The following is a 23,068-nucleotide window of genomic DNA, read 5'->3' on the forward strand; positions in this document are numbered from 1 at the left end:
ACATTCCATTGCATTCCGTCTGCAATCAGCCATAATCCCTGTGAGCAGAGTCCAGGCCAGCTTGCCAGCATAGCAGTCTTTTAATGCAGCTAACACATGTGGCTACAGAAAATTCATTTCAGTTTTTCCAACAATTCTAGGTTCAAAATCCATGCTCTATCCCAATCTTAAGCCCAATTTTTTAAAAACAAGCCATTAATACTTTCTAAACATAACAAGTTGGCTCACTTAAAATCTCTCAAAAGTTATTTGGATTACATATTAGTCAAATTACTAAAAAACTGCCGTATAAAATTGTAAACAGAAATAGAAAACAGCAGAAAACTGAAAACGCCAAAATTCTAGAGGAAAAAGTCTCCAATACAATTAGCTAATTAGCTTTCCAAAAACAAACACCTTTCAAAGAAACCAAAATTACCCCAAACTTTCTGAACCATGACAAAGCATTCAGCTACAAAACTAACACTACTTTTTCTAAGGCTGATTCATCTAATGAGGACTTTTGTTTCAGGAGGCTAATATTATTTTAAAAGTCACAAATTTCTCCTGGTGAATGTTTAAGCGAAGAGGCAATGTGTTATAGCCAGATGAGGCTAGGAGTACCAATCTAGATATAACACTAATAAGTCCTAATAAGCTGCAATTCTGAAACTTTCCCCAAACATATGGGATGTTTAGTTTAATCCTCAAGGTCAAGTTGAAATACCCTCCGATCATCTATGAATTTTACATGTGCCCTTTGCCAAACTCACATCTGCACTTTTTTAAAACCCTTTTTTATGGCAAGTATCACTTTGATCATTTTTACTTTATATTGAGGTTATTTTGGTATGTCTTGTCTCCCCTACCACAAACTTTAACTCCTTAAGGGCAGGGTCCTAAGGTACATGCAACTCTGTGATCCCTAGAGACTCACATTACAGCAGACTCTCAAAAGAGGAAGAAAAAGACATAGGGCAAGACAGAGCAGAGCCACTCAGCCTGCTGTCTAGAAAGGTTGTAGACAAAATATGATGGAAAAATCATTGGTAGTTCAGCACTGTGCTTAAGGTGGTCCACAGACTGGTTTTCGTAGTACTAGTACAATAAGCCCAGGCCTAGTCTAACCATATTAATTACTTCTAATAAAAACCAGGCATCTCTTCATTAATATTTCCTCAAAAGACATAAATATTTTCAGTAATTCTGGAGAGATCTTTGGGGAAAATAAACAAGAATGAGTAAATAGAACTTAGCATCCTCCCAAACTCCAAAATTTATGGCCCTATCCTTAGAAAATGTTCAACTAGGAATCTTATTTTCTTCTTCAGTTTGCTGTCTACTACAAGTGAAGACATCTAAAATCCTTCATTCAGAATGAATATCACATTTGGATAATTTTACTTTTTTCCCCTAACCTGACATTATTTTCTATACAATCAAAATAATAAGGTCAGAAAGAGAGCCACATATCTTAGATACAATGAGGTCTAACATTTTTTTTTATTAGCCATCAATAATCTCAGTGAGCTCTTAATCCAGATGATCAAACACTAGCAGTCAGAAAATTAAGCAGACCCAGATCCATTTCACATAACTATCCAGAACTATAGAAAATCTTAATTTTGCTACACACTCTAATAGTTTTATTCTCCTGAATAGTCAATAGATTAGTTTTTTTTATATTGGTTTAGTACTTAGCATACCATTATACATATAGTAGATACTTGTTAATAAAATCCTATTAACTTATATGGATATTCTCTCATGTTAAAATCTCAAAAAGAAAAAAAAAACATCTTTTACAAGATATAAACATGAATAGTTTTACTCAGGTGTTTAAAATATACAATGCAGGGGACTTCCCTGGTGGCACAGTGGTTAGGACTCTGCGCTCCCAATGTGGGGTACCCGGGTTCGATGCCAGGTCAGGGAACTAGATCCCACATGCATGCCGCAACTAAGAGTTCGCATGCCACAACTAAGGAGCCAGAGAGCCGCAACTAAGGAGCCAGTGAGCCACAACTAAGGAGCCCACCTGCCACAACTAAGGAACCAGCGAGCTGCAACTAAGGAGCCTGCCTGCCGCAACTAAGACCTGGTGCAACCAAATAAATTAATTAATTTTAAAAAAATAAAATATACAATGCAGTCAAGACTGTAAAATAAGTTACTATTATACCTTACCACTAATTAAAAGGAAAAAAACTACCTTAGAAAAAGATAATCCTGTTTAAACTATCTCTTGAAGGAAATCTAACACACGTTACTTCTAGGGAGAGGAACTGGTTGACTACGTGATGGGGTGACAGGAATGTTTGTACTGTGCACTCTTTGTACATTTTGGATTTCATACCCTCTGAATGTTTTACCTGTTCACAAAAATAAATCAAAACTGGGGTGAAATTAATGTAATGCTATTTGACCTTGACAATGAATATAAACTTATAACCCATTTAAGATGTGGGCATTCTAAAATGATCTGTCATCAAGAAAAAATGTTAATATTATTTTTTGTACTAATAAACATTTTCCATTTATTTTTATTATATGATAAAGTGATTTTTGCATTCGTGGATATGGCCTTTTAATACTCACTTTCTCCTTAAAAGTTTTTAGTTTAAGATTTCCAACCCTATAAAGAAAGTAGCAACACCCCAACCATTAATGAAAATCCATCTCCATGACACTGGGGATTCCTGGATAGTTTAACATACAAAACAGAGAAAAGTATTTCTTTCTGGAATCAATTCTGGCTCCTGATCCAGGATTTCCTAACGTCCGCACTTTAAAAGAACTTGTGATACACACCATCATATTTAGAGGCAACACCAGCAGTCAAAAATGCCTCCATACTAAGTTATAGTTAAATGCATTTTTCAGGAAGAAACAAGGGGCTCAATAATCAGGTTTTAGTGTGCTCACTTCAGCTCACTTCAGCAGCACCTATACTAAAACTGGAACGATACAGAGAAGCTTAGCAAGGCCCCATGCAAGTTTTTAGTTATACTGTGTAAAACTTAATTCTTAAAATGAAACGCAAATGATAACATAGCTTGAATGAGTGACATTTAGGAATATAAACATTTGTTAGAGAACAATACTGAATTTTGCATCTCTTTTTACAATTATTCATAGGATATATAATTCATAGAATCACTGGCACAACTGACAAAGAAATGTAAAGCACAAACAGTGGTACAGCAGTTTAGACTCCTACTTTTGAATCTTTTTTTAAAAAATAAAATGTTGTGAGTCCTATTTAGCAAGTTCAGAAAAGTATGTAAGCAACAGAAGGTTCAAAGTTGTATATGAGGAATCTATATCAAAAAATAAACGGCGAACTCACAGTAACAGAGAATGATAGCTGAGGAGTGGGGGAAAAAAGGAGATTCTGATCAAAGGGTACAAACTTTCAGTTATAAGATAAGTTCTGGAGACCTAATGTGCAGCATTGTACTATGGTTAATAATGATGTACTGTCTATGTAAAATTTGCTGAGAGAGTAGATCTCAAGTGTTCTTACCACAAAATAAAAGGTAACTATGAGACATGATGGATATATTAGATTTTGCTAATCATTTCACAATGTATAAACATATCAAAGCACCACACTGTAGACCTTAAATATATATAGTTTTATTTCCCACTGGGAGAATCCTCTACACAAAACACTGGCCCGCAAATAGATGACATCAGCATGTTTCCTCAACAACTCAACATTAACTTGTATCTATCTGAAAGAACAACAATTCGGCTTCATCACAAAGTTATAGGTTTTAAAACAGTAGAACCTACATCTATTTTAAGTAATAGTTTGCCTACAGATCCATATCAAGTAACTAATTCAAGTACCAAAAGCCCCTTCAATTTTGAAGGGGCTTCAAATGAGCTTCAGTCATTTTTCACCTAAGCAACTATATAGGGAAACAAGCTAGGAAGCAATGACTGAAAATTTTTAGTAATAACTTACAAGTTTACTATCTGTTTTAGCTATATCTGTTGTTCAACTCAAAGAACCATTGTAAGGAAGCAGAGTAAGTGTGAAGACCATCTTGGCAAGCTCAAGTGCTTTTAAAATCAAGAAAGCAAAGTAATCTCGGAGGCTCAACAGGTATATTTCACAGCATCATTTACTAAAAATCACTGCTTACACCTTTACTATCCTTAAGATTTCAACTTAATAACACTAACTAAATTCGTTCAGTTCTCTAGGGACTTCTCAATTGTAAAGAAGAAAATAAATAGTCCATATTTAAATATGCTACAGCAAATATCACAGGGGAAAAACATTCAGTGGATCATTCAGAACAGCAAAGTTCAAAGTGTTAATAGCCAAATGTTCATTTATTCTGATCACGGCAAGCAGGAAAAGGGGGAAGGACAGGAAAATGAGACAGAGTTGATAGAACACAACATGAACTCACTGGTTGAGTTGCCCTGCATCTGAATGATGCACTTGGATTCTTTGCTGGTCTCTCGAGAATTGAAGGGCCGCACACGGACAGCCACCTTCACTGAGGCTCCCGACATTCTGATGGTCTTGTTATATATATGCAGTCCAGAAATAAAGAATCAAATCTTCTTATGAAATTATGTTCAAGTTTCCTTTAAAAAAGAAAAAATGATTCATACAAGATAGTCAGAATTAAAGAAAGCATGGGCTAACTTGAGCATACGAGCCATTATCTTAGTCCTATTTGTTTCCATTTCTAAAAACCTCATCCCTTTTCTTCCCTATAAATCTTATATTCTCAACCGTAAATTATCAGATAGAAAATAAAGACTGTAATTTGTTTTCCTGTTCCATTATCTCTTTACCATGCCTAAAAAGTCCCTAGACTTAATAATAAAAAATTTAACTGCAAAGTAACAAACGTCTTCCTTGCTCTCTGTTTTTCTGGATCAGTCTTCAATAATATATGAAAAAAACCCAAAATGTTTATTTGTTAAAGAGGGTTCCTTATACAAGTAACTTGCCATCTGCAAAACAACTTATTACTTGTCTTTAAAGAAATGCACTGAACTTTTTATATCTTAATTTCAGTTTGAAACATCCAGTTACATGATGTATATTTAAACAGCAAAAGGACAAAGATAAGCTCTAGCTAGCTTCTTTAACTATAGATATCCTGGGATTCCTTTAACTTCTATGAACCCTTTCATATGTATCTCATTTGGCCCTTACAACCATCCTGTACAATAAGCAGAGGTTTCAGAAGACCCAAGTTCTATCCTCTGACTCACGGCAGAATCAAATCACTATATTTCACTTTTGAATGAAGCCACAGGGAAAAATGTGAACATTTTTTAGAGGAATAGTTTCCCTCCCAACAGAACAAAACGAACACTATTCTGTGAAAATAACCCACATAAGTAATTTCCACAAGAAACAACAGATCTCAATCTGTACTCTATCCGTTATATAAACATCTTCAAGAAGAACTGAACAAAAGAAAAAACTAAGAAAGAAAAATACTTATGGGTCCAATTACCAGGGAACTCCAACAGAACTTAAACCTGTCCAATTTTTTTCCACATAATTAAGTAAAGGTTAGGAATGCTAACCTCCAGCTGAACAACTACTAATTCTTTCCACAGGAAAAGGCAAAAATAAATACTCTATCTTATTTTCTAACAGCACTATCACTATTTGAAATGCTTGTTTTTTGGACCATGTCTATTGTCTGTCTCTCACACCACCACCAGAATGCTCAGAGACCTTGTTTGCCAGCACTTAAAACAGTATCTGATGAAAGAGCTCACTACATGTTTGCTGAAGGACTGAGTTAATGAATTATATTTCCCAATTGTGAGAATTATCTGTTCAAGTCCTCTACCTGGTTTACTGACTTTTTTAATTTGTGTTTCAAATGATTACAGTATTTATTGATATTAATCTTTTTATATTTGCTGCAATGTTTTTTCCAGTCTGTTTCACATTTTATTTTACAATAAACAGATGGTTCTTTTTTTAATACATCAAACATTTATTTTAATCACATTTATTAAATGAAAGCTTAGAGTTATTAACCCTTCCAGTCGATACAGCATGACCTATAGTCAATAGTTGAATACTTTGCCAAAAGAGAGTGAATGAAGCATTTGCAAAAAGCAAGACACACAACACATTTCAACCCCCCCGAGTCCACTTTAATATACAGCCATCATCTCAACACTCAGTATGTCCCATTATCTTCTCCCCGAAACGAGCAACCTCTGCCAATCTTCCCATTTCTATCTGGACCCATACCATAAATCTTAGAGTCATCTTTGCTTCCTTCTCTTTGAATCCTTTCATTAGTGCTAACATTATTAATGAAATACCATATGAAAACTTTTAAAACATAAATTTCCATTCTTCCATCCCCTCCTTCCTCTCATTTCCATTGCCCTAACCTTAATCCATGTCCTTACTACCTCATGCCTAGGGCACTTGCAATAAAGAAACTAATCTTTGAGCTTTTAGATTTAATCCAATAGTCCTTAAATGGGGGGAGAGGAGCAGGATTTGCACAAAACAATCACACAGGGGTCTTTTGAAAAGCAAATGAGCCTAGCCACCCCCCTTTTGAGATAGGGCCCAGGTATGGGTTGTTTTGTTTTATTCATTTTCTAAAGATTATGTTGTAAACCTCCAGCTGAGAACTCTACTCAACTGCTTAACCCTACTGCAATATTAACCCTTCTAAAGCATGACTTTCTTTTTTTTTAAAGACTACATCTTTTTTTTTTTTTTTTTTTTACTTATTTATTTTGGCCGCGCCACGCAGCATGTAGGATCCTAGTTCCCAAACCAGGGATTGAACCCGCGCCGCCTACACTGGAAGTGCGGAGTCTTATAAATCACTGGACCACCAGGGAAGTCCCCTAAAGCATGACTTTCAATTTCACTTCCAAACCCAAGAACCTTTTCTTACTCCCCAGCACTTACAAGATCAGTCAAGGTACTCTGTATTCTAGTCAAGCTCCTTTACTATTCCACACACGTTCTTTCACACCTTCTAACAATTTCCCCCCTACAACAGATCTATGAATCTTCATTTTCTCCTCTACTTGATGGCCCAGCTCCAGTCTTAACTCTTCCAAATGACTACCCAAACATTCCAGGAATCACTGGTATTTCCTACAGCACTTACAGTCCCAAACACATTGTGAGAACACTGTTATCACTTTACAGGACTATATTCTAGCTTGTATGTTCTTTAATAGCTTCCCAAAGTGAATATCCTATTCCTTCAAAAATCTCTTTGAACTTGGGTTCCTTGAAAAAGTGGCTAATTCCAAGTCTGGGCAAGAAATTTCAAGATGATTCTGGGACATCTTAGTATGACCACAAGCAAGAAATCAAAGACTAATATGGGGTCATGGCAAAAAGACACAAGTGCCAACTTAAAGGAGCTCCCACTGGACAAAGATGGGATAATTGGAGCATAAAAATACATACATACATACAAACACACTGCATATGTACTGAAAAACATTAAATATATAAATTCATGAGTTCATAACGATACTTTCAAAAACCTCATTATTCTGAAAACTGGCAAATAAAACAAAAGAACAGAGCATGCGTACAGTCTGTGTATCCTGTATAAACTATATTCCAGGACAGTCAAATAGACAACGAGGACAAGCTCTTCTTTACAGAAAAAGTCTGACTAATAAATGCAGAAGAAATGACAGAATTAGAATGTCACCAATTCCCAACCCTACTAACATAAAGGTTCTCTGCATCATCACTATCTACTAAAAAAGCCTTAAACGAAAGGTTGGTTGATAAGGGAACATTATATTGTATGATTTAGGCTGACAAAATCTGAACCAAATGATCATCAATCTTAACATCACTAAAAGTGGGGCACATAGGTGGCCTATGCCTCCTGATGTGCTGCAGTAGGAAACACACGGCACCAGCTAGTAAATATTATCCCACTCCCCTTAAAAAAAAAAAAAAACTGATAGAATCAAGCCTCAGTTTATAGGACATATAGGGAGCAAAGAAACAATTTAAATGATACCTAGAAGATACAATCAGCCAAACCCAGAATATAGAAAAATCTACAGTTCAAGTCACCCAGTTTCTTCAATTAAATAGCATGATTTGGGGGAGAGGGGTGGTAATAAAAGAGACTTAAATGTTGACAATTAATGAATATTGTAGATATGTAAATTTTAAAAAAAGAAAACTTTCTTCTTTTGTGTTCTATTCGGGGCCTACCAAAATGTTCAATGCTGCTAACTAACTTACAAACCGACAACAAAGGCTGAAACCTCCTTGCTAAGCTTTAGATTATAAAGTACTATTTAGATATAAAGTACTAGGAGCCGAAATACTAACCTCTTTACTATTTAAAGTCCCCCACACATATACTTTTCAATAGTTGTTTCACTCTTCTACCCAGCTAGCCTCCTGGCATACCATTCAACCTAACACACCCAAAGCCCAAACATCTCTCCACCTCCCCCAGCTCTTCCACCTCTTTTCTATTTCTTTTAATGTTCTCACCATTCTCCTGTTCCCACACAGGTCAAAAAGCTTGTTTCCTCTATCCATCTAATCAACTGCCAAATTACATGGCTTCCACCTATAAAAATCTCTCTCCATTTCTACCACTGCCATACCATCCCTTTTACACCTTCAATACATCTCACCCAAGACCGTTAATCATCTTAACCACTTTTTCTCTTTCTTCCTCCTACCCCAACCATACAACACAATACTGCCATTTGCATATATTCCATCCATACTATGCAATGCTGCCAGATTCACACTCCTAACGCACAGGTCTCTTCATATCACTGTCCAGTTTCTCTACTGTCTACCAAGCAATGACTGAACAACTCACCAGTGGCTCTCAATGTGTTCTGTAACATAAACCACCTATTTTTGTGTGTGTGTGGTACGCGGGCCTCTCACTGTTGTGGCCTCTCCCGTTGCGGAGCACAGGCTCCGAACGCGCAGGCTCTGGACGCACAGGCTCAGCGGCCATGGCCCACGGGCCCAGCCACCCCGCGGCATGCGGGATCCTCCTGGTCCGGGGAACGAACCCGTGTCCCCTGCATCGGCAGACGGACTCTCAACCACTGCACCACCAGGGAAGCCCAAACCACCTATTTTTACAAGCCCACAAAACACTGCCTTCCATCCACTTTCCTTAACAACCACCCACCAGAGGGTTTCCTGAAAGCATCTCATGTTTTTCTGTCCCTGTGCCTTTGCTCCAATGCTCCTTCTACCTACTGTACCCTTCCTCCTCTCCTGTTCTTCTCAAAATCCAACTTTTCTTCCAGGACCTTCTCATACGCTACTCATTTCTAAAGCTTTCATAGATTCTCCCCACCTTGCAAACCAAAGGCAAATGCTTCTCCATTTAATACTTCTCAACTCATTGACCTTACCTAGGGCAAAATGAGTTATTTGTTTTTCTTCTTTTTTAAATAAATTTATTTATTTTATTTATTTTGTTTTTGGCTGTGTTGGGTCTTCATTGCTGCGCGTGGCATTTCTCTAGTTGTGGTGAGTGGGGGCTACTCTTCTTTGTGGTGCATGGCCTTATTGAGGTGGCTTCTCTTGTTGCGGAGCACGGGCTCTAGGCGCGTGGGCTTCAGTAGTTGCAGCACGCAGGCTCAGTAGTTGTGGCTCACAGGCTCTAGAGCGCAGGCTCAGTAGTTGTGGCACACGGGCTTAGTTGCTCAGTGGCATGTGGGATCTTCCCGGACCAGGGCTCGAACCCGTGTCCCCTGCATTGGCAGGCAGATTCTTAACCACTACACTACCAAGGGAGCCCTGTTTTCCTTATCTCTGCTGTAAATTTTAAGTTCCTTGAGGACAAGACAGAATTTTAGTCACGCTTTTAGTCATTCTTCTTTGTAAGTGATAGGTATATTTTTAAATTACTTTCCCAAAACAACCTGAACCTAAGTACATTTTTTTTTCTGATTTAACTGTCCTGTGGTAAAACTGCAACCATCTTCACAAGTGAGTTAAAATTTTATACAGTAACAAGAAACTACAGTTAAGTGGACTACAGAAAGTGTTACTTTGTTACTTCCCTAAAACTACAAAGAATATCTCTTTTATAATGGATGTCCATCAAAGAATTACAGTTTCAAAACTCCCTGATCTTTTTAAAAAATTATCAATTATATAAATCTGAAATCAAGTTTAAATTCCAGTGAGAAACAATAATTACAGAATATTTTTAAGAAGTTATAGGAAAACAATAAAAATTATAATACATTTTCCAAGTTTCGTAGAGCCAAAGGCAGGTAGGAAAGGCAACCATACATACTCTAAATCACTTACACAGCCTCAGTTCTAGGCTGTTCCTCTGACCAGTTTTCCTTCCTTATGACATACGATTAGAAGCATTAGGAAAATGGAATGGAGCAAAAATTCCAGAAGCCTTCACTAACAGTAAAGGGATAATAAAACATTTAGATCTAATTCATTTGAATTTTTCTAAATTTTTGCAATTGCTTAACTTTGACCTTGTGCAATTCTCTCTTGCCCTCAGAGGCACTCTGGATTATTAGGAGCCTAAGGAGAAGACTAAATGACTTCTCAGCAAAGTGAAAAAACAAGAATGAAATAATCTTAGATTTTTGGTTGGTTGGGTTTTGTAATATCCCTTTTTTATAGAAAACAGCCAGGGTTATATTCCTAAAACAGAGGTCAATGCATGTCATTCCCTCTCCTTAAAAGCATTCAGTTGGTTTCCATGGCCTCAGAACACAACCTAAAAATTCATGAGCCTCCACAATCCAACCTCCTTCCCCAGTCTGTTTTCACTGCCCAACTTTAAGCCTTCTCCACCAAGCACCTCTTACTACACCAAGCGTGTGATGCTTGGAAGCTCACTCTCCCTTCTAACCTATTACAAGTCCATATCTTTTCTTTTTTTTTTTTTTGCGGTACGTGGGCCTCTCACTGTTGTGGCCTCTCCCATTGCGGAGCACAGGCTCCGGACGCGCAGGCTCAGCGGCCATGGCTCACGGGCCCAGCCGCTCCGCGGCATGTGGGATCTTCCCGGACCAGGGCACGAACCTGTGTCCCCTGCATCGGCAGGCGGACTCTCAACCACTGCGCCACCAGGGAAGCCCCTACAAGTCCGTATCTTTTGAGGACGAGGTCAACTGTCACCATGAAGCAGGAAGCATTAAGTCATACGTTCCTTAACATCCCCCTTTCTAAGCTAAAAGTCATACCTTCTTTCTCTTTGCTCCCTAAAAATGTTGTGTTGATTCCTCATTTTTCTACTTATTTCATTCTGCCCTACGTTGCAGTCAGTAGTTTACTTAACTCTCATACATTGATACTTTATTCAGTACATGTCTGTCACAACTGAAAACATAATTTAACCAAGAAATTCAGTCTTTTAAATTCAACATTCACACAATTTGCTATATCCCCGCAAATTTACAATATCAACAAGCAGTCTATTTAAAAGATAATCTTTTCTAGTGAATTACATTTTAAAGTATGAATTAGGGGTGAGGGACAACTCGAATTCCATTTGGAGGCATCTTTGAGCTCGTCGAGTAGACATCATGAGCAAAGCTCACCCTCCAGACTTGAAGAAATTTATGGACAAGAAGTTATCGTTGAAATTAAATGGTGGCAGACATGTCCAAGGAATACTGAGGGGATTTGATCCCTTTATGAATCTTGCGATAGATGAATGTGTGGAGATGGCAACTAGTAGGCAACAGAACAATATTGGAATGATGGTAATACGAGAAAATAGTATCATCATGTTAGAAGCCTTGGAACGAGTATAAACAATGGCTGTCTTCACCAGAGAAATCAACTGCTTCCACATGTCCCCTCTCCACATTTTACTATGATGAAAATTGGATCGTGTACATTTTCTTACTGAACTTTTTTGTTAAATTTCTGTAATAGTCAAAAAAAAAAAAAAAAAAGAATGAATTAGGGAATTCCTGGCAGTCCAGTGGTTAGGACTCGGTGCTTTCACTGCCGAGGGCCCAGGTTCAATCCTTGGTCAGGGAACTAAGATCCCACAAACCTTGCAGCATAACCAAAAAAAAAAAAAGAATGAATTATAAGAAAGAATAAATGTATACTCCAAAATAAATATCTGTAGCTAATGAGCCCGTTTTGAGAGGGTGTGAAAATTTCCTTGTTATTATTAAAGTTTTGCATCTCTTAGCCTAATACTCTCCTTGAGGACCAAGCAGGCTTTAGGATCCAATATTCTGTGTCACTGACCATGCCTATACTGACAAAATGGCCCTCAAAATGTGAGAATTCATTTTTGTGTGTGTATGAATTTGGTGTGTGTATGTATGTCTATTCTTGGTCTTTGACTCTGTGGATAAAAATCAGCCATGAGCCAAGCTGTGAAAGCTCAAAAGGGATCACATGTTAGAAAAACCTCTTTCTGCATTCTAACCCAATGCCAAGAATCAGACTGCACAGGAAGTTTCCTGACAGATCAGATTTTCAATCTCAAATGAGATTACACTAGCTCAGTCAGGCTCCCCAACTGCTTTAACCACTATAGAAAATAACCTGAAACAATGTTTAGATTTATTAGACACATGTCTTCCTGTCACTGCAATTAAGAAATCAAGAACCTTCCTTTTTACTGGTGACATGCTTTTATTCTCATAAACGAAGAAGTACATCCAGAAACAACAGCTCCTATGGCCTAAGGCTTAAAATAAACAACTCTGAAGTTTTTCATTGTTTTCTTATCTTTCACTGTTTGGATGGTTAATACTAAGCTCTGTCTAGTAAGTCAATTCATTTTACTATTTGAAGCCACATCCTATAATTTTCTTTTAGCAGATCCACTGGGAGCTCTGCCACTCAAAACCCAATATTCCACTGAAGGTCTTCTATTGTCAAAGTGGATGACAACAGCTACTCCTGGAATTGTCCAGGTTAAAATGAACTCAGCTCGGCTATGATGTAGAAATGGAAGTTTCAGTCAGAGGTTAATTCAAATTTGGTATGAGGCAAGGTTCTTTCTGAAATCTGCCTGTGACCGCACCTACCTGCCTGGTAGGTAGCTCACTAGCTGGGCAAGAACACAGGTCAGACTTTTCCATGTGTCAACAATGTGTCAATCTTGCCACATGATAAACCAGTACCCAAAGCTTAATAGGTATGTTTTCATTGAGATGACAACACAATACAAGTATTCCAGGTTCTCACCAGGGTTATTAAATAATGAGTTTTCTGCTGGGATACTCAGACTTATCTTTACATAAAGTTATATACGTGAACCACGTTAGTCATATCCTTCATAGAAAAGACTTAAGTTATATTTTAATGTTGTATTCTCAGTGCGGAAAGCAGGTGGATTACTTTTTTAAATAGGTCTTTGAAGAACATTTCTTCTTTTACTTAAAGACCTGCTGAAAACACTTAGTATGTATATCTTTCTATCAGGGTGTCTATAACACTTTTCTCTTAGAATTTCTTTAGAATTCATTACCAGAAAAAAAAGTTCCTCTTGACAAATCATTAGCTTTCTTTTACCAGAATGAAAAGTGTATAATTTCTCTTTCCCTTTTTATCTTGACTTTCAAAAGTTTCAAAACTAAGTTACAATAACCACACTATACAAACTTACACATATACAAATTGTTGTAATTTGTATATTTACTTTTTCCTCCTGTCACATACATTTTTGTTTCTTCTCCATGTTTAACAGCCTCACCGTATATATAGTATTGTGGTAAGCTGCTCAAAACCTTTTTAAAAGCAGTAAGTGATATAAATTATAACTATATAAAACTTTCCTGTAATAGCCTAATCTGCTATTTATTTTAACACTGAAAATACGTTATGTAGTCAAAATTCTAGTTCTTAAAAACAAAGTAAGCCTTTAAAAGTTATACAAAAATTTGTGTTGAATGAATGATAGCCATGTGAATGGCCAGAAAAGCACGAGGCCCAGGAGACTGCAACCAGCCCCACAAAACAGAAGCAGACAAAGGAGGGAGTGAAGTGAGCAACAATTTCAATACAGCACAGGCGTGAGGCGTGCCCCCCCAACCCCCCCCCCCCCCCCCCCCCCGCATCGGCAACAAGGGCTGGAAACCAGAGCATGAGCAGTGTTGGTGAAGTGTGGGGATCACTGCAGCTAGTCTGTGGTGGGCTGAGGAGTAATTAGGAGGCAAGGAATTGGAAATGCAAGTATCCTCACTGTTTCCAGAAGCTGGCTGTGAGGACAGGAGAGACAGCCAGGAGGGAACAGGGATGAAGCAGGAATTTTTCTCCTCCCCACCCCATTGTATTAATGCGAAAGACTTGGATGTTTCTATCCTTTATTCAGCAGCTACTTATGAGGTGCCTACAATGTAACAGGCAGTTCCAGGAGTCTGGGATAAATCAGTGAACAAAACAGATAAACATCCTTGCCATGGAGGAGTTTTCCTTCTAGTAGGGGAGAGGGGACATTAAAATAATAACTTAAGTTATTACACAGAATATTCGGTGATTATAAGCGTTATGAAGGAGGAAAAGTACAACAAAGTCGGGGGGCTCAGGAGTGTGGTTGGAAGGGGTGCCATGCAGGTGCATAAATGAGGTCAAAATAGGCCTGTTGAGGTAGTGAGGTTTAAGCAAAGACCTGAAGGAGGTAAAGGAATTAGCCAAGCAGATTTCAGGGAAAGAGTGTTCCAAGCGGAAGAAAGAATCAGAGCAAAGGCCCTATTGTGGGACTGCGCCTCCTGTGTTCAAGGAACTGTGTGTGGGGCAACGGCGAAAGAGGGAAAGAAAAGTAGCCAATACAGCAAGTCCCCAGAGATTAGAAAAGGCAGTGATATACAAAACAAGCCAAGGGGTTAGCTGAAGTCAGATAGAGTAACCTTTCCCTTGAGACTGGAGGAAAGAGGGTAAGAAAGAAGGCAGAATGTGAGCGTTTGGCGTGGGGTGGGGGACAGCAGAGCCAAGGACCTCACTATGGAGAGCGAGGGTAGTCTGAATTGTTTTCTAATTATGGTAGGAAGGAAGGCCTCAGAAGTTTTCAGTATTTTCTCAGAAAAGATGCCTGCTTGGTACATGATTATGCGATGAAGCAAATGAGGCTGTTCTGGCTCCTGCAGAATTATTTCATGCTAATACAGCAGGCAAGATTGTCAAAGCAGGTACTGCTGTGGTTGGTATTCAGAGTTGCTGTATCCAAGGAATGTATTTTCTCAGAAAAATAAAATAAAATCAGGACTTGCTTTTAACTTCAGAGAAGAGACAATTAGATCAAACCTATCAATTCATTCAATGTCAGAAAGCTATAAAGATTTATGGGCACAGGGAGATCAGCTCAGGGCTTTGTGACCACCTAGAGGGGTGGGGTAGGGAAGGTGGGAGGGAGACGCAAGAGGGAGGAGATATGGGGATATATGTATACGTATAGCTGATCCACTTTGTTATACAGCAGAAACTAACACAACATTGTAAAGCAATTATACTCCAATAAAGATGTTTAAAAAAAAAAAAGAAGGCAGAGAAGTTTGTAAGCAAAGGAAGGGGAAGTGGGGGAATTCATACCTTTTCTTTCCTATGAGGCTATAGGTAAGGTTTATGCCAAGTATGGGGCAGTGAGGAGGCCTAACTAAAACGGTCAAGATTTTTGAAAAGCCAGTATGGAGAACGGGGGAGGGAACCGAGCAGAAATGCTTTGACAGACACCAAAAGAAGAATTAAAAACTTCAAGTGCTAGTAAGAAAATGGCTGAGACAATGCACCCAGAAATCACAGTGGAGAAAAGGAAGACAAAGTAAAATCTGAAAAGGGCCAAAGGACCAAAGACTTGAGGTGGGAGAACACACAGCAAGAGACTACTAAAGTGAGAGCTGTAAATTATCATAGTTGAAGGTCTGAAGGTGATGACACGTTAGAAGATATGGTCACAATACTGAATTACTGGAACAGAATGAAGCCAACGTTTGCTTGAGCTGAAGTCAAGGAATTTTAAAGTTAAGAGTAGTTATAAAGGAAGATCAGCATAGTGGTCACTTACTACTTCTAGTGACCCTGGGGAAGTCATTTAGCCTCTGTCTCAGTTTCTTCATCTGTAAAATGGGGATAACTGTATCTATTTTCTATGGTTGTTATAAAGATTAAGTTAGTGAGTAAATATAAAGTGGTTAGAAAAGAGCCTGGCACATAGAAAGAGCTCAATATGAGTAAGCTATTTTATCATTATTGTTGTGGTTGTTTATACAGTCACGGACGTCTGCCAGGATAATGTCAGAAATTCGGATGGAAGGGAGAAGTAAGCCAAGTCGTCAAACAGAGCAATGGTAGGTGAAGGTGTTGTTGAATGATACACTTTGGCGTAAAAAATGTGATATCATATGTAAAAAAATTCTAAAATCTATCAGACATTTACAATCTTGTGACTTAAAACATATATACAAACCACTACAAAACAATAACAAAAGTACCAATCGAGTATTAGATAGTTAAGTATTATATGGCAATACACAGAGGGAAGAGGCTCTGACTGAAAATCATTGAAACCACCATGGCAAGGGCAGCAATACACTAAACTGTACTACAACAGAAAGGAGTTGGAGTTAACTTGATCTTACCATATCCATAGGCACATGGTAAAGTGAAACTTCCTTGAGAGTAAAGAACTAACTCTCTACACACACTCTTAATTAACTGGTAATGAATGTCGTAGAAGTGAGCATAAACGAATTACTGGGCCATTAATCGAAAAGTCCAACTCAGAAGTCCAAAGAACCCTTGGCAGGTTTTTGCTATTACAGTCACATCTGTTTCATTTATCTTCTACTGATGAGCTGCACGAAAAAAAAGTTCTAAATATGTATTTATTCACACTCTTTTATGAACTCCAGAAATTCACCAGTATCTGTACCAACAAGGCCATCTTTTAAAGAGAACTACATGAAGTAGATATGCTATACCTTTCCCTTCAGAGCCTTGTGAAATTACGTCACATCAGTGTACAAGACCAAAGGGATATGCTTACTCCTGGAAAAGACCTGCTGTGATCAGCAGCCTGGGAAGGGGGTTTACAAACAAGGCAGGGGCACTTTGTTGTCCTTTACTTTGTACCCAGGACAAGACCAAAGCAGGATGTGAGCTAGAAAGCTTTGGCCTTGGAGAGACTCTGTTGGCACTCTTCTTGGCAGTTTATCCCTGCACATATTCAAAGTGGGAAAGAGAAAAGAGAGAAAAAAGGAAAACTGCATTCATATCTGGTCTTGAAAAGGAAAGTTTGCTTGGAAGCTGTACTTAATTGGATAAACTTTGGAAAAACATTCATCAGAGCAGAGCTGCACAGACTCACAAAATCTTGCCTCCAAATCAGACTCACAATCAGGTCTGATTTTACCAAATGCTGAAATTATGTTTAACCACAATTCTTCAGATCTTTTCTACTAATAAAGTCAATGTCAAAATTCAAATCTTAGAAATATTTCTTAATTGGGGCATGGAATTTAAAAACAGACATTCTGTATTTCTCGCATGTTAACACAATGCAAAAACCACTAATTTCTGTTGAAGCCATGTTTGATTCAACCAAGTTTTAAAAGGAAAACTTAATGATAAAATAAAAAATAAAGTGTTAAGACTTTTCTTAGAAAACCTTATCTGAAAATGTTTAAGCAGTTCAACTTTAGTTACAGGAATTTATTCATTAAGAAATGGAGTTTGAACGAAAGCGAAGGGCACAAAGAAGGCGGGCATGCCATTCTCCAGGACTTTTCCACATCTAGGATGTAGGAAAAGACAGATTTATAGGCTCACACTGAACTCTTATTGATCATATCCAGATCTTTTTTACAACGCCAACATGTGTGCAATCTTCATATTCCATCCTTAACCTGTACATTACCAATTTCACTTGTCTCATAATCCAACAGCTATACCAAGTTAATTAGGGAGCATCACCTCGCTTCTTAGAGAACACAAGATTTTATCATGACTAAGCTAAGTTGACAAAATGCCAGCCTTTATATAAAATACCCACCATGATATCACCTCTTAAGAGCTATTCAAATCCAATCACCATACTTTCATGGGGCTCAGACAGACCCATCTAAGACACAAAACATGTTCAGTATCAGCAGAACAGCTGCCTAGAACAGTAAGAGATATGTGAGCAAGGGATCTGTTGACAATCTAATTTCAGCTACCTCGAGATTCCACAAAGATGACAACCTGCGGCCTCAGAAATACTGCTGCGAGCTTCTACCATCATCAGAATATTCCAGTTTACTTCACCTCTGCATCTCAGCTACTCTGAACATCTATCCACCCGACACAACATACTAATTCCAGGCCTCCATCCTGATAAATTGGCCTTAGAAATCCTCAGATCTGCCTCTGTACAAGTCAGGCATCGTCATCCCTTCTGTGTCCATAGCACTGGTCATAGAAGACGAACACAGAAACCCATCATTTCACCCCAGCAAGAATGGAATCTTGAAGGCACTCTGCCCTGGAAGCTCAATTAGCAATTCACCAAAGAGAAAAAGTGATTTTGGAGTTCCATTCTGGTTTTAGGGCCCGGAATGTTTTGTGTGGCACGAACAATGACTGGCTCGCTGGAGCAACCTCCCAACCCCCCCAGTTTGGCTGTGGTGCGGCCCGTCACCCTGAAAGCTGCCAGGGCTGTCACTCGGTGCCTTCCAGCAACCGGACCTGGCTCCTAAAGGATTTGTCAGATCATCCTCCCAATATGGCTGCTAGAGTAATCCCGGGCTGCCTATCGCCGAGACCACACCAGCCTCCCCACGGCTGGCCAGCATCCAACAAGCCCCCTCCCTTCCCACCGCGCCCCTCCTCTCCAGTCCTTGCGCCATCGGCTCCCCCCTCCCACGCGATACCCGCTCCTGCCTTCATCTGGCAAAAGGGCCCAACCACATTCCTAGCCGAAGCCCCGATGCCAACCAAAACCGGGGAGAGGGGATGGGGGGAAATAATAAAGGGTAGCTTCAAGACGGAGCAGAGCCGCAGTATGCGCAGAGAGCCCGGCGAACGGGCCGACAGCGGCGGCTCGGCTGACCTCTGGGCACGGCCGGTGCCTGGCGGCTCAGGGGTAGCGGAGGGCTGGTGCGGGGCGCTGCGGGGGACCCGGCAGGCCGCTGGACCCAAGCCCGGGGCTCGCGGGAACGGTCCCCCACCCCCGAGGCCAAGGCTCCCCAACCCCGCCCCGCCCCACCCCACCCGTTGCCCCGGTGGGGCAGCGCCCTCAGTACTCGCGGCTCCGGCCCGGCTCGGAGCTTCCCCCGCTCGGACCCCGCCGGCCGGCCGCCCCTGGGCCGGCCGCCCCTCCCCCCGGGCGGCCCCCTCCTCAGGCCGGCGGCGAAGCGCCCACCGCCGCCCTCCCCGCCCCCCGCCTTACCTCAGCCGCGCTGCGGACAGACGGACGGGCGGGCGGGCCGGCCAGATCAGCAAGCGCCGCGGCGCGCGGGGGCGCGGGGAGCCCGGCACCGACGCTCCTCAGCGCGAGCAGCGGCCGCCGAGAGCCGCAGGGCGCCGCTCGGCAGCCCCATCACGCATCGGGCCAGCCCCGCACCGAGGGCCGCGGCGGGCGGAGGGTGGGAGCACGGGAGACCGGGGCGCGGCGAAGGGCCGGCGGTGGCGGCTTCGGCGGTCGGGGAGAGGCTCGGCCTCTCGCTGGCACCTCCCAAGACCGCCGCCGTCTGACTGCCCCGCGCCGGTCCTTGCGAAGCTCCGCCTGCAGCCGCCGGCGCTGGACACCGCCCGGAGCCCTGCCGCCGCGCGTCACCTCCGCCCGCCCCGGCGCCCGCAACTGACGCGGGCAGCGACCAATAGGGGTGCACAGCTTGGGGTGGCCGGCCAATCGCAGGGGAAGCAGGAGAAGGGATGCGGCGGGGAGAGGCGGAGACTGCGGGGCGCCTCCTGGTGGCTTAGAAGCCGAAGGGGGTGCGGGGGGTGCGGCGTGGGCGAAGGCTGTGCCCGGAGTCCCCTCCAGGTTGACCCCCGAAGGGCGTAAGTCGGCAGCAGGCGCGCCGGGCTAACCCGATCATCCGCCTTGTAAGTGGACAAAGCAAGCCTAAGTGGGGCGGGGCTGTGGGGGCCAGAGGAGCAGAGACGACTGTGAGAGGCGGCCGAGTGTGGAGTCATTGTCCGTTTGGAAAACATCTCACGCGTTGAAGCCGCCGAACGCGGCGCAGTCGGATCGGAGCTGAAACACGCAAAGGGAAGAGTGTATGATCCCGCAGAAAGCCTCCCGGCCTATTCTTATCGAGCCCGATCACAGCACCTCCCACACGCCACCTTGGGAGAAAAGGCCGAATGAGTAATGGAAAAGCATGACTTAGTGGGCTTTCAACTTGTCTCCTTGGGAGACCGAGTAAGGGCCGCGAGTAAAAGAACAAAATGCTTTGTATCGCCTCGAGTTAACCGACCGAGCTCGCCTTTGAGAGATGCCCTTGAAGGAGGGTTATTGGAATTCAGAAACCCGGAGAACACAAGCGCTCTGGTAGCGATTTTTAAAAATCAGGTTTAGATTCAGCTCAAAAGAAAAAGCCCACAACTGTTCATGAGAGGTACAATTCAGTACTTAACAAAATATTAATTCAGCGGTAATATGTGAAATTATCATGCCAAGCATCACTATTTTATAAGGTTGTGAAATGCTTTTGATTTACTAGCAGAAATTTAAAGTAAAATCGGATTTTCCCCCTGAATTCAATACAGTATAGGATGTAAATAGCCTTCTTTATAAGAATAGACTCTAAAACATCAAAATTAAGTTTCTACACTAATAATTTTGGAAGATTTCCACCCCCGCTAAAGTCCTCATACTCGCCATCCAGTCAACATCTATTGAACATTTCTCATTTCATTTAGAATTTAATCTTCACCTATCCACAAAAGGATTTGACATAGCTTACACTGAAGCATACAAACAATAAAACTATATAGCATTAAAGTAGGAGTAAAGTTAATAATTTTTTCAATAATAAAAGGCTGTATGGTGGGGGCACTGTCTGAATAAGGGGAACACATAGAAAGAGAAAATAATATTAAAAACCAGAGTCAAGGGCTTCCCTGGTGGTGCAGTGGTTAAGAATCCGCCTGCCAATGCAGGGGACACGGGTTTGAGCCCTGGTCCAGGAAGATCCCACGTGCCGCGGAGCAACTAAGCCCCTGCGCCACAACTACTGAGCCTGCGCTCTAGAGCCCATGAGCCACAACTAGTGAGCTCGTGTGCTGCAACTACTGAAGCCCGTGTACTGCAACTACTGAAGCCTAGAGCCTGTGCTCCACAATAAGAGAAGCCACCGCAATGAGAAGCCCACGCACCGCAACGAAGAGTAGCCCCCACTCGCCGCAACTAGAAAAAGCCCGCGTGCAGCAACAAAGACCCAATGCAGCCAAAAATAAAATAAATAAAATAAATAAATTTATTTAAAATAAAAAAAAAAACCCAGAGTCAAGAGAGCACAAAACCCAGAACAAAACCCACTGAGCACAAAACCCAGCTCCTAGCTTCCTAAAAATAAAATAAATAAATTTATTTAAAATTAAAAAAAAAAAAAACAGAGTCAAGGGAGCACAAAACCCAGCACAAAACCCACTGAGCACAAAACCCAGCTCCTAGCTTCCTAAAGGCCAACACAAAAATGAGCTTACAATGAGTTAATAAACAGAAGCTCATCAATTCATCAGTAGAAACCAACTTTTTCCTTAAAAAAAGAGCTCTTTGCATAAGTACTCTGATAAGCACCATGGAGAGTTACAAAACCTTGATGGTAGTTAATATTGTTTGAGCTCTCAATGGAGCTCAAATTAAAAAGAATCTAAAACAGTGAAGGGAATGTGGTGGTAATCATCCCCAGACAAATTAAGCAAAAGCACACAGAGAAGGGTCAATAGAGGCAGATTAGACTGTTCTAGGTTTCAAGATGAAAATAGCCTGGTCTGCATAAGCATTTTGCCCCTCTGACAGATGAAGTCACTCTGCAGAGCCCTTCAGTTTCTCAGATTACAGATTTTGTACAAAGGCACCTCTCTAAAGTCAGAAAGTACTAGAAAATTGAATTTAGCCATGGCCCAGTAGAGTTATCCCTAGAATACAAGGAAAGAACACCAAAATATTTATTAATGTGATGCACACAGCCATGCTACCACAACTAATAAGGTTTCTGGATACAAGATCAATATACAAAAATCCAAAGTGCTGTTTTTCGTTAGGAATAGACATGATATAAAGCGATTCTGTTAAAAATAGCAATAAAACTATTAAATGTTTAAGGATAAGTTGACAAAAGATGAGCAAGACCCATATGGAAAAAAGTTGTACAACTGTATTGTTGAAACACATTAAAGAAGACCTAAATAAATAGAGGTACTGTATTCTTTATTTGGGGGCAGGAAGAAAATATTATAAAGATGTCAGTTCTTTTTTTTTTTTTTTTTGGCTGCGTTGGGTCTTCGTTGCTGCATGCGGGCTTTCTCTAGTTGTGGCAAGCGGGGACTACTCTAAGTTGCGGTGTGCGGGCTTCTCATTGCGGTGCCTTCTCCTTGCAGAGCACGGGCTCTAGGCACGTGGGCTTCAGTAGTTGCAGCACACGGGCTCACTAGTTGTGGCTCATGGGCTCTAGAGCGCAGGCTCAGTAGTTGTGGCACATGGGTTTAGCTGCCCCGCGGCATGTGGGATCTTCCCAGACCAGGGATCGAAACTGTGCCCCTTGCATTGGCACGTGGATTCTTAACCACTGGACCATCAGGGAAGTCCTATAATTTCAGTGAATATTTCAACAGGATTTTTCATAGAATTTGACAAGGTGATGGTAAAATTCAAATGGTAAATCTATTCCATGTCCCTTTTGAAAAAATCATATGCTAGAACAAATCCAAGAATATCCATGGCAATTTTGAAGAATGAGGTGTGGGGATCTGCCCATAAGTTAGCAAGATTTTCTGTAACATCATACTAATTAGAATTCTGTTGCATTGGCACAAGAATATACAAATACAGAAATGGAACAGAATAGAGTCTAGAAACAGACCACGTGCATATGGGAATATAACATATGACAGCATTGGCATTACAAAGCAATGGAGAAATGATAAACTATAAATGATAATAACTGATGT

The 23,068-nt window shown here is 40.8% G+C and overlaps 1 protein-coding gene and 1 pseudogene across 12 annotated transcripts in view; one reads left to right on the forward strand and one right to left on the reverse strand.

The window, feature by feature from the left end:
• Positions 1–19,646, reverse strand: part of KIF1B (kinesin family member 1B) — a 148,025-nt gene extending 128,379 nt beyond the window's left edge. For 8 of the 12 annotated variants that reach the window (XM_027110237.1, XM_027110236.1, XM_027110233.1 and 5 more), the window contains exon 1: positions 4,407–4,512. In XM_027110237.1, the coding sequence (XP_026966038.1) occupies positions 4,407–4,512 (106 nt within the window). Of the gene's footprint in view, positions 1–4,406; positions 4,588–19,340 lie in introns of those variants that run through there. The other 4 variants (XM_027110228.1, XM_027110241.1, XM_027110234.1 and 1 more) reach the window with 4 other exon arrangements.
• On the forward strand, positions 11,214–11,911 carry LOC113622218 (small nuclear ribonucleoprotein G pseudogene; annotated as a pseudogene).
• Positions 19,647–23,068: the final 3,422 nt, after the last annotated feature.

Source organism: Aethalodelphis obliquidens, unplaced genomic scaffold (genome assembly GCF_003676395.1).
Source record: "Aethalodelphis obliquidens isolate GAN/ISIS:26980383/991018 unplaced genomic scaffold, ASM367639v1 scaffold9, whole genome shotgun sequence".
NCBI classification, from domain to species: Eukaryota; Metazoa; Chordata; class Mammalia; order Artiodactyla; family Delphinidae; genus Aethalodelphis; species Aethalodelphis obliquidens.